Source organism: Acipenser ruthenus, chromosome 2 (genome assembly GCF_902713425.1).
Source record: "Acipenser ruthenus chromosome 2, fAciRut3.2 maternal haplotype, whole genome shotgun sequence".
NCBI classification, from domain to species: domain Eukaryota; kingdom Metazoa; phylum Chordata; class Actinopteri; order Acipenseriformes; family Acipenseridae; genus Acipenser; species Acipenser ruthenus.
This window is the reverse complement of record NC_081190.1, coordinates 7,131,667-7,143,692: the sequence shown is the minus strand read 5'-3', so window position 1 is coordinate 7,143,692 and position 12,026 is coordinate 7,131,667. Positions and strand designations below refer to the sequence as shown.

At 39.0% G+C, this 12,026-nt stretch overlaps 1 protein-coding gene across 1 annotated transcript in view; it reads left to right on the top strand.

Annotated features, from left to right (window-relative positions):
• Positions 1-12,026, top strand: part of LOC117404035 (RNA polymerase II elongation factor ELL2-like) — a 36,210-nt gene that overhangs the window by 15,264 nt on the left and 8,920 nt on the right. The window contains exons 5-8 of the mRNA XM_034928430.2: positions 2,118-2,377; positions 8,890-9,014; positions 9,141-9,234; positions 10,298-10,874. Coding sequence (XP_034784321.1) covers positions 2,118-2,377; positions 8,890-9,014; positions 9,141-9,234; positions 10,298-10,874 — 1,056 coding nt within the window. The remainder of the gene's footprint in view (positions 1-2,117; positions 2,378-8,889; positions 9,015-9,140; positions 9,235-10,297; positions 10,875-12,026) is intronic.

Here is a 12,026-nt window from a genome sequence, read left to right as displayed (position 1 = left end):
ATATATATATATATATATATATATATATATATATATAAATAATGTCTTGCTTTTTCAAGTGCCTTGCTGTAGCCAACTTTTTCACACATGGTTATGCTCTGATTGCTGGTGTCTTTAAACAGTACCGTCCTTCTATTTTACTGGGGCCATTTATCATTTTTAGATCTATTTATTTCCACCTCCTGTAATACAGTACAACTCACGGCAGTGTTTGAAGTCCTGGTTGCAACAAAAACTGACTGTTTGCAGCCACTGAGTGGTGGAGTTAGTGCTGTTTTAACACACCCTGCATGTTTTCACTGATCACTTGATCAATTGCCTGCTGTGCTCCCATCCTTTCTCAACACCTTTCCTCTGCAGTCTGCTTCTGATTCCGACCATGGGAGGTGAAGCACTGTACATGACACTCACATTTACATCGTAGATAAACTTTACTGCATGAGTTGATCGAGGCAAATGATACTGAAATTCAGGAGCCAAGGTGGTGTCTGACTTGTATAATCAGAGATGGTGGCATATTCAAGGACACAAACACCTCGATGCTGTGGATAACCAGTCAATAAGAGAAATAAACTTTGTTTTTAAGTATTCCACTTATTTAAATAAAAATAAACACTTGTTCCTTTGTTCATCTTAATTATTATGCCTTTGTAAGAGAGATGTTGCTCTTTATTGTCTTATCCCCTTAACAATTATTACTATATACAGTAGTTGGTGGTTCCCGCATTGCTTTTCCTGTGGGCGCTGTGTGTTTGTGTGCCATGCTTTCTCTCTCTTGTGCACTTGATTGTGAAATTAAGCAGAGTCTGCCAGAATCTCAGAGCTCAATTGGTAAAACTGCCAACATCTTTCACAGAGAGAACCAGTAAAAGCTGTAAAATCTATTTGACTAGAGTTGTCCTGAAGTAACCTTTTAGATACAAAATACCTCAACCATGAAATATTTAATCTTGCTCTTGCGCACAAACCTCTCAACTCTCAGGAAATGATGCATTTTCTCTGTGACATTGACGCAGGGCCATAACACTCATGAATAGGAAACTGCAAAACTACCGTATTCCTTCGAATTTAAGACACAACCCACTGAGGATTCGAGGGGGGGGGGGGGGGGGACATCAAATAAAGCATTTGATGTCCCCCCCCCCCCCCTCCCCCTCCCCCTCCCCATTTGCAAAGATTTCATTACTCCGAAAACTTGCCTATTTCAAAACGGGACACCACATGTCTTGGACTCCAAGCAATCTGGGTGCCTGAGAGTCTTGGGTCATTGTAATAGACTGGAGGGCTTCATCATAGCTTTTCTTTCTGAATTATCACTATTGATTTAACTGTCAAATCATGTATTACAGTGTGGTCAGGCTTCTAACACTGCACAATGCTAACAGTTGGTATTTTTTATTCTTTTTGATTGGTCTGTTGTCCTTTTAGCAATGTAGTCAAGAGTACCACAGCGGGTAGATACATTTGTAACTGGAAAGTTTCTCACCTTAAGCTGATAAACAGTTTTAGAAAAAATTCAGTTCAGCCAGTCTCTTTATGTACACTGTACATGTCAAAGCTGCGTGTGCAGCTAGAGATACTGAGCAATCGGCTTTGACTGTAGTAATTGTTGATCAAGGACCTCTTTAGAACTACAGAATAGATCTGTATATTTGTTAAGCACATTTCTGGAGTTCCCTAGAAATGAGCATAGTTCTTGCTGAACTTTATGGAATCTAGATAAAAAAGGAAAGTAATTTTAATGTCCACTGTTCTGTTCTGTTCTGCAGTCAATCATAAGTGAAAAATAGTAGTTGACTTTGCGCCCAGTGGCAAGGCTTTTAACTCTACATATACCTAACCCTGTTTGCACTAATACTTTTCAATGGTAGGCTACAGTATGCCCTTCATTTTAGGCTCCAAAGGTACTAATGGAGAATAAGTTGGCCGTTCCAGTATTGGTTGAGTCTAAATGTGGGCGTTTATGTAACTTTAAGGTATTAATTCTGGTCTGATCTTTACTTAATTTAATCTAAATATGGGGGTCTCATAACAATGTAAGTATTGTACCTTCCATTTCCTTGCACTTAGTCAAACTCAAGGTTGAAAGTGGTTTGTAACCCTGACTGACTTCTCAGGTAAAAGGGTTCAGATACGGAAACCAGCCCCAGGAGCCCCAGACCCTGCGCCCGAAAGGAAGCGGTCAACCCCCATCAACCCCGCCAACACGATACGAAAGTGCAACATGAACAGCGCCATGGCCCAGCGACCGTACAGGGACAGAGTGATCCACTTCCTGGCTCTGAAGCCGTATAAGAAACCTGAAGTACTGGCACGCCTGCAACGAGATGGCGTCGGTCAGAAAGACAAGAACTCTCTGGGACCCATCCTGCAGCAGGTGAGTGAACACTGAACAGGTTACATTCTATTAGAGAGAGAATCGATGCATCGATTTATTGATCATCTGTCGTTAAATTTTACCGAGCTTCGATTTACATTTTGGTGAATTGATGCATCGAATTAGTACCCAGTTTTAAGTCTCCTTTTGCAGTTTTGCAATAACCTTGAGTGTGAGTGCGCTGCTCCTGGTGCTAGTACGGTAGGTTAGCGCGTTGCTAGCATACACACTTCAAGCCTACATTATGCGTTGGATAAGACAAATCAGAAGTAGGCCAAGTATTCACGTTTTTTAAATTTAAAAATTAAGGCAACACTTTTTCTATTAAATCTACCAATTACCTTTTGTTTCAAAGCATGTTTCAATTTATATGGCAATTATAGAAAAAGCAGCTGAATTTAGTACGATACTTACATTAGTCAGGGTTTGTGAGATTTAATTCAAATGCTTTGCTTTTGGACATGAAAATGTAAACAGTATTGAACAACCATAGTTCAGAAATTATTTCTGTTAAAATGCATAGTATTTTTTATTATTACAATGTTCTTTTTATATAATGTGTATATATATATATATATATATATATATATATATATATATATATATATAATTACACACATACAGTAATCCGTCTGGTGGGACCAGAGTAAGGGCGGACATGTAAAAAGGTGGATGAATGAATCCTGTTTTTTTTTTTTTAATGTCATTATACCATTATACACAACTGTAACAATTACTATATTCACACAATTATTGTTCTGAGATTCAGCTTTTATTAGGGAGCTCCCCTAAATCCCTTGTTTAGAAAGATACAAGGTATTCATGTTTGACAGAGTAGCTGTGTGTGCATGCATTTGCTGCAGAGAGACAGGCAGGAGACCGATGGAGTTGATAACCCCCCCCCCCCCCCCCCCCCCCAGACAAACAGGATTTATTTATATATCAACACACTGAACAGCTCATATGACACTACCCGCAATGGTTACACACGGAGCACATACAACACAGTGTACGAAAATCTTAGTAGGATCTACAATTTCTGAACTAATCTTCTCTGTTAAATAATAAACTAACATAGCTGAAGGGATTGATCGTGGCGGATAATCGGTTAGGGTGGATATGTGATGGATTACTCTGTTTGTTTTGTTTTTGTTGTTTGGTATTGTACAAGACCGTTGTGCTCAACATAAATGAAGTCGGATTAACACAGAACCAGTGGGTCGTAGTTTCCTCGAGGGTATTTGTTACTCATTAATCTTGGTTTGGGTGTGGAGACATCCAGGCATGATTCTGAACAGGTTTTGTAACTCCTTTTAATTTCTTTTCAGAAGGTTTGTTCTGTGGTTATTTGTGAATTGGTGCCCCTGATTACCCAGTGTACCGCAGAGTCAGTAATAGAACAGAGTATTACTACTGCAAACAATCCTGTTATTGATTTAGAACTTGTCCAAAAATACATCTTTCTAAATTTGAACTTCTGTGGGAAATATAATGTGTGTGATTTTTTTATAAACTTTTTTGTAATTATATTTAAATAAATGGAGGACCAAGCCTTATTTAGAACTAAAGATAAAAAACAAACAATGGAAGTGGTCTGGGATTTTGTTTTAAGGATATACTTTGAAAGAAAAAGCCCTGAAAGTGACAAGTGTTTTCCATACTGTATAACTGTAAACACCAGGGACTTGTGGTGCTCACTGAGGAGGTTTAATAGCAGTGATTCCATCCTGTGCATACTGAATATAAAGTAGAAAGCAATTGCAAACTATGCATGATCAATTGATGTTCCTCAACACATGATCTCCTAGAGAGTACCAACTTGTGAAGACAAAATAGAAAAATATATAGGCAAAATAAAATAGATTTTTAAATGCTTTTTTTTTTCTTCCAGCTTTAACTCAATGATACTGTACAAAGATCCTTTAGAAAAACAATAACAAGTGTCCCCCGAGTTGCTCACGTAGTAGAAGCACAGTCATGTGGTGCGCAGGGTGAGTCATGCAGTGCAGGTCCGCGTCCTGGCTGTGTGAAGTAGGCCGGTCTTCGCTGGGGACTCCGACGGGAGCGTTGCATTGGCCCAGGAGCTCCCATGGGTTAAAAACCGGCAGGGACTGTTTCTCCTCATCGCACTACAACGAACCCTGCTGGCCAGGCACCCAGTGTGCTCAGGGCAGACACCTGCAGGGCTGGCCTTTGTCCTCCAGAGGTCGGTAGCTTGCCGACTATCCGCTCTTGAGTTCCAGGGTGAAAAGGGAAGCTGGCTTGGTCGTGGGATCGGACAACGCCTACTGAACCTTCGGGTCTCCAGAGCCATGTGGGGAATTGCTCCAGTGAGGAGGAAAGCGATTGGGCATTCCAAATTAGGAGAATTGAGGGGAAAATTTATAACTGGACACTAAATTAAAAAAAAAAAAAAGAAACCATGACAACAATTAAATAACAGCAACAGAAAGCATTTGTAAATATATTTTCTTACTGCCAAAACCTGAGCATTTATCAAATCTCTTACCAGTGAAAAGCTTTTTCTGCTAACAATCCAAGGTATTACTTGTCTAATGTAATTTCTTTGCACTTGGATAAGTGTCACTAGATCATGCCATCTTCTTGAGCTTTTAGGTCTTTGCTTGAGGTCTTCAATGCACTTCACAGCTATACGTTTACAGTATCATTTGTCTGATTGTCTAATTGCATTGTGGTCATCTTGCTTTACCTTGCTTCATAAAGCAGTAGTTTTGTCCATGTTTGGAAGTGCTGTGAGGACCCTGAAATACTGCACAGCCTCTTTTGTGACTGACAGGCAATGCCACATATCCCTGTGCAGCATGCTGCTAAGTCAATGCACGTGAAGTTATTCTGTTTGGGTTATTTTTAGCAAGGTGCAGCTGGTCATTTTCTTTGCAGAAATGAGGATGTAATCTTACTGGATAGTTATTTTTTTTAGAATTGGATTTGCTCTAGTTTCAACTTCAACCACTGCAGATTTACTAAAGAGGTGTTTGCTGACTTGTATTTTGTCAGCAGGCTCTTCTTTTTTTACTCGTTTGGCATGGGTTTCTACACAAGTGCCCAACTGATTATGCAGTTGTACCGGAGGGAAGTCTGTTGCAGTGCTGTTGTCCTGTTTGGCTTGCTTATTATTGTTTAGGGGATTGCTTTTTCTGTTTGGGATTATGGGGATGAAAACGGGGGAAACAACAACCAAAAAAAATAAATATGCGTTTTAAAATGAACGTCTGTCTGTTCTTTTAAAACAATGCAGCCACTGTTCCCTGAAATGTTTAAATATTTAACTTGCTACTGGATCATTTGCATTGTAATTTGATTCAATAATAGTTTCCCATAGCTTTTTAGCCATTCATTGCCTCTGTATTTCCCACAGGTTTATTTTGTCCCCCTACCCCTGCTTCATTTGTTTCAGTTGGCATTCAGACCTACAGTGTACTACAGTTGAACCTGGCTTATACCCAGCTAGAATTGCTTTGATTTATGGAAGTGACTATACGCGTCTGTCTGTTCTACCCACGGCTTGGCACTCAACCCGCCCCAGAAAAAAAAAAGTTTTTGTAGTGTTTTAGACAACACTTTGCATATTGAATTGCAAACTGCAGATGAAACTACTGCAGTATCATCCCTTTCTTTTTAAAATCCCAATGTGAGTAATATGTAACATAATATAATGAGAAGACTGCAGGCAAAGAAATTGGAGGAGGGGCACTTGACTTGAATTGCTGCTCAGTGAAGATGCCCTCAGATTTTGCTGCACTCCTGTCCTAAAAGGACTTGGATTTCAGTCACTAGCACTTCTGTTTTTAGGACTTCCATTGCAGCTTGATTTTCATTGAAGTAAATCGGAATGTGTCAATGACTTGCTTGCTTGCATTGGTATCCTATCAAGGGTACGAACAATACAGGATGTACTGTAAACAAGATGTAGCAAGTATTCGGCTAATCCCATTTATAAAGTTGCTTTTGAACTTTGCTCTGTTGATACTATTCAGTATTTATAGACACGTTACACAATACTTGGTAGAACCAACTTTGGCAGCAATTACAGCTGTGTCTTTTGGGGTAAGTATCTACCAGATTTCCACATTTGGATCGTGCAATATTTGCCCATTCTTCTTGGCAAAATTGTTCAAGCCCTGTCAAGTTGGATGGGGATTGTTGGTGAACAGCAACCTTCGTCTTGCCACAGATTCTCAGTCCAATTCAAGTCCGGGCTTTGATTGGGCCACTCTAGGACATCCACTTTTTTCTTGTTTTTAAGCCACTCCAGTGTCGCTTTGGCTGTGTGCTTGGGGTCATTGCCCTGCTGAAAGGTGAATCTCCAACCCAGTCTTCAGTCTTTTGCAGACTGAAGCAGGTTTTCCACAAGGATTTGCCTGTATTTAGCTCCATCCATTTTGCCCTCTACCCTGACCAGCTTCCCGGTCCCTGCCGATGAAAAGCATCCCCATAGCATGCTGCCACCACCATGCTTCACAGTAGGGATGGTGTCACCTGGGTGATGTGCTGTGCTGGGTTTGCGCCAGACATAACGCTTTGCATTTAGGCCAAATTGTTAAATTTTTGTTTCATCGGACCACAGAATCTTTTGCCACATATTTTCAGAGTCTCCCACATGCCTTTTTGCAAATTCCAAGCGGGATTTGGTGCCGTATACCTTCCACTTCTTAATGATTGACTTGACTGTGCTCCAAGGGATATTTAGATATTTTCTTTTAAATGTAGCGGTACCGTGCTGGAATTAGCTTTCATTTCCAAAACCGCTTGGTTGTGCTTGTAACCTAATCATTTTATAAGGTCAGACAATGGATTCAACGATAATGTGGCACACATTACTTTTTTTTTTAATCGCTGCCTTTTTTTGTTAGTTACCAAAATCTCAGTCAACATCTAAAGACAGATAAGAGGATAATTTCGTACCACTTAATTTGCACCGATGAAACATTAACTTTGGTTAACCGTACTGATGGCATGTCAAATGCTTAATGAAAGATATGGTTGCATTCTTGTAGAAATTAAGGATAAAACACAATACATTTTGACAAGGAATTGCATTAGTTCCATTACGTAGTTGAGCACAAGGTGGTTTTCAATAAATACTTTCTGATTTAAATATAGGCCTACTATGTGATAGTTTGGGATATTCAGTCTATTTAAAACAGTAGGTAGGTGTTTATTCTTTTACCAATTTTTATATATAATTGTTGAATAAACCTCTTCCGAAATAAGACCATTTTGCTACCTACTTCCCAGGCAGGTAGCAAAACCAAACTACTGCCTTAGTTAACTTCTAGCCCTGACATTAATGGATAATTTACAGATGTGTACACATGTGAAACACTTGTATTGATAAATAATATTGGATTATTACCTATTCTTGCTCTGTTACTAGATGGCTACAGATACGATTAGGGAAAAGCGTATCTGTAAAACTGTTCCTATTAGCAAAGTACAATTCTGTCTGCCAACTTTCCCTTGTAAGTCTGTAGAATAGTTATGGGAATAATATTTTTTTCTGTTGAAGGAGCAAGCTTGGAGTTTTGCACAAATACTGTGTTTGCATCAAAAACAACATATTTCCATCTGCATTCAATTATAAAGAGCACCCAAGGTTGAAGCTTCTACTGTTGTAAAACTAAAAGCTTCAGTTTCTGAACATGAATCTATTGGTGAATTTACTGTACTCCAAACCTTTTATGTCTTGCTATATGTCGTACATTGTATTTGTGTGGTAGTGTCGTGTGGTTTCTTTTTTTTATTTTTTGTTTTAGTATATATAGTAGATTTATAATAAGGATTTAGTATATTTATACTTGGGTATGCAATTCAATGTTTTGTGTGGTGGGTGTGCCTTCTAAGTAGCAAGCATGAGAATTTCACTGCAAGCCATGAACTGCTGACTAGGCAGTCTCACAAACAGTAGCATTTCAACCATCGATCAGTGTGTCAGGCTTTGATTAAGAGGTCTGCCTCTGGTGCAATAAGGTCAGGGTACAGTATCTTTGTCTGTTGCTGAGCAAATTATTTTATTTATAGTTTTGCTTAAAGCTGGCTTAAGGCTCTTCTGTAATTGGAGGTTTAAATTGACAAGTCTCCATGTTTAACAAAATGTTTGTCTCAAAGTTTCTGCTTTAGCTTTTTAGTTGCTTGTTGAACGTGCATTTTATAGCGCTGTACTTCATATGTTTACAAACCTGCAGTATGCTATCTTGTGATATAACTAAAGAAATGAGGCATGTACTGTAGCCTCGTATTATTAACTGAAATAATTAAATGGAAACATTAAACTTGTAATGTTTAGCCTCATGTTCATGTGTATTGCATACTATCAGGACCCCCAGTAAATTTAGCAGCTTTATGACGCTTGCAAAATCTGTTCCTTGATTTTTATATAACTCCTCTTTTTAGTATTGTAACACAAGTCTTTTGCAACAAATAATAATTTAGCTCAAAGTCCTTTTTTAAGAAGCCTTTTTCCTATCCTTTTTGTATTTCTTTTTCTGCAGGTGGCTAATCTGAACCCAAAGGATAACTCGTACACACTGAAGGAATATGTGTACAAAGAGATTCAGAAAGACTGGCCTGGATATTCTGAAGAAGACAAACAGCAGCTAGAACGTGTGCTTGCCCGGTACTTTAAAAACAAAGACAATTAAATAAATAAATAAAATGCTGAATTTTTCGTACTACACAGGTCATTTTGTATAACTTAATAACTGTTCTGTGTTCATGTCCCCCCTTCCTCTCTGCTCCACAGTAAATTAGGTCTGCCCTTGAATTCCACAGGACAGACAGAAGCTCTTCCCTCAAGTCCACCCAAAGATAGTGTTTCTGCATCTCTTCTCTCTCAGGTAATTTCACATGCCAGAAAGTCTTTCTGCCTGTTCAAGGCAGAATTAAGTGTTATAGACATGGGAAATTATTTTAATAAAGTGCAATCAAATGTCAACTGTACATTAAAGTGCTAATTTACCAAGGTAACCCACCTTCACCTCTCATTCACTGTACTCTTTCAAATTGGCATTGCTCTATCTGTTGCTGTCAAAGCTGGTCCCCACCCCTCTAACTGAAGCAACAACTATGCATTGGGCAGAACACGCTGCTGTGGGCGTGGAGGCTCGCGGTAGGAAGTACGATATTGCATAGAGTGCGGCTGACCCCCTGTTTTATTGTTTCAAATGTTAATGCAGTCTCAATATATGTAACGTTTATGCATAACCAGTATAGTGGACATATTTAAGGCTATCCAGTGTTATTCACTTCATCTGCGTTTCTCCAACCCTGTCAGGTAGTCAGAATAATAAATAGGTCTACATGCATGCAGTTTTTGCATTGGTATCCCCGTCCATGAATGAAAACATCTACAGAGAATTATTTCAAATAGTTCATACAAGTTAGTATGTTTTGTTTGCTGAAACACAAGTATTCAAATATTTACTGTTTCTGATTCATTGGACCTCTGTTCACAAAATCAAGTCAATGGAACACTTGTAGTTTTTGGGCGAGGTGTTTGTCAGCATTTTTAATCTGGCTGTCTTGGACTGTGCTGATCTTGCATCTAATACTTATTGATAGCTATCCTTCACAGCAGGTTGTTTTTTTGCTAAAGGAAGTCTCTATTTTGGTAATCCTTGTCTGCACAAAAGATGCAACAGTGTAAAATGTAAAGGTTCTGCAAGGAATTGTATTTTAAAGGGAATAGATCTTGACAATCTTTTTAAAAAACTATGTATTACTCAGTAAATGGTGCTTAATGCGATATCAGTTCAAGGAAGAAACACTTACCTTCCAACACTGTTGACACTAGATACACTGTATAACTGTTAAATTACCCACAGTGTTTGTTCATGTATATTTGTAAATCAATATACACAATGGTAAAATGTTAACTGAAATGTCCACTTAATTCTGCAGAAACGACTCCTGGATGGGGACTTTATTGATCCTTTGATGCAGAAGAAAGCACGAATCTCCCACCTTACAAATCGCGTCCAGCCGACCCTGAACGACCACTTGTCTCCGCCTAGAGAACAGAAATCTTCAGCAACTTCCTGTCCGGCCCCTCCACCTCGCCCTCCCCCTTCTCACCTCCCTGTGTCCCACCCACCTCTCCCCCACAATTCCAACTCCAACTCCCCCAGCACACCTGAGGGAGTGGGGACACAGGACCTTCCTGTGGACAGCTTCAGTCAAAACAGGAACGCTTACGAGAACCAGCCGGACAAATCCACTTCTCTGACTCTCAAGGCGAGCCCCGCTTTGCCTCTTCCACTTGTATCGAAGAGCTCAGAGCAGCCTCCAGTCACAGAATACAGCCCCCTGCATAGCAAGAAGTCCAAAAAGAAATCCAAGAAACACAAGGACAAGGAAAGGGACCGGGAGAACAAGCATAAGATTGAGAGGACTGATGAAAAACCCCCAAAAAAGCATGTTGAGGCTGAAATGGACACCACCCCACAGATAGAGAAAAACACAAATTCAGATAGAGAAGGTACACAAGCTTTTTCCTGATTTTGTTTGTGAGGTGTTTTTGTTTTTTGTTTGTTTTTTTGTAAAACATAGCCGCTTTACTAATTTAAAAAAAACACCCTGAAGTAAACTGAACAGCAACGCTGGTGAGGTGATGGCTGAGGCTCCCTATGCAAAATGTTACCAAAAATGAACCATTGAAGTATTATGGTTGTAGATTGAACTATGTTTCTCAGCTCATTGTTAGTTGAAGTACTTCATACAGTTTAGTAACAAACAAGTAGTGTGGGGGGAACTCGCTTACTGGAAAGTTTGTACAGGTGCTTCTGGTAGAGTACAGAGCATTTGGAAAAGTACATGGCTTACTTTTTAAAAGCATTATCGTAAAGCACATATCAACTTCCACGCTGAAGAATGAAGCCAGTCATTTACGATTTTGCAATACAAACGGAGATACATGATTCAGACTTATCCATTAAGTTTGCCTTGAATGTTTGTCCAAAAGTTTATTTTAAGTACTATTAGGTTATCCATTAACATGAACAATCTGGTTCAATGTCCTTCAACTGGCTTTGAAATGCATGTACTACTGGGGCTGACTATAGCTTCACTAGTCCAGGGCTTTAAAAATACTGAAAGAAAATGAAATACATTGATGAACGTTTTTTACTGGAAGTCTTCCTCAATGTCTCTTGACACACTGTTTTTTTTTAATATTTCAACCTTTTAGGTGCATTTGGTATGAAAATGCACTATTCGGACCCATTGTATTTAAAATCGGAGTATTTTCGAAAGGATCCTGTACAGCATAGAAATGTCTCCACTGATATGAGCTAATTGACTGTTATGAAGGGGATGCTTCATTTCACTAGAGCAAGCACAGTTAAATGTGCAGCAGAAAAACTATTGAATTTCAAACAATATTTTCCTTTTAGGCTGGCTTATTAAATCTTTGTGCTGGATAGCATCAGCATGGAATGTAGTTGGAAAGTTTATATAGCTTTCTAAAATGAATTCAAATGAGAGAGAATTGGAGCCAGTCCACAAAGTCCTTTCTGGCATCAGTGGAGTGATTCACGAATCCTGTCATTCAACATATTAAAATACCGGAGTGCTCCTTTTTATCCAATTAAACTTGGTTAGCAATTTATGCTTACATTTTGACTATCTTTTT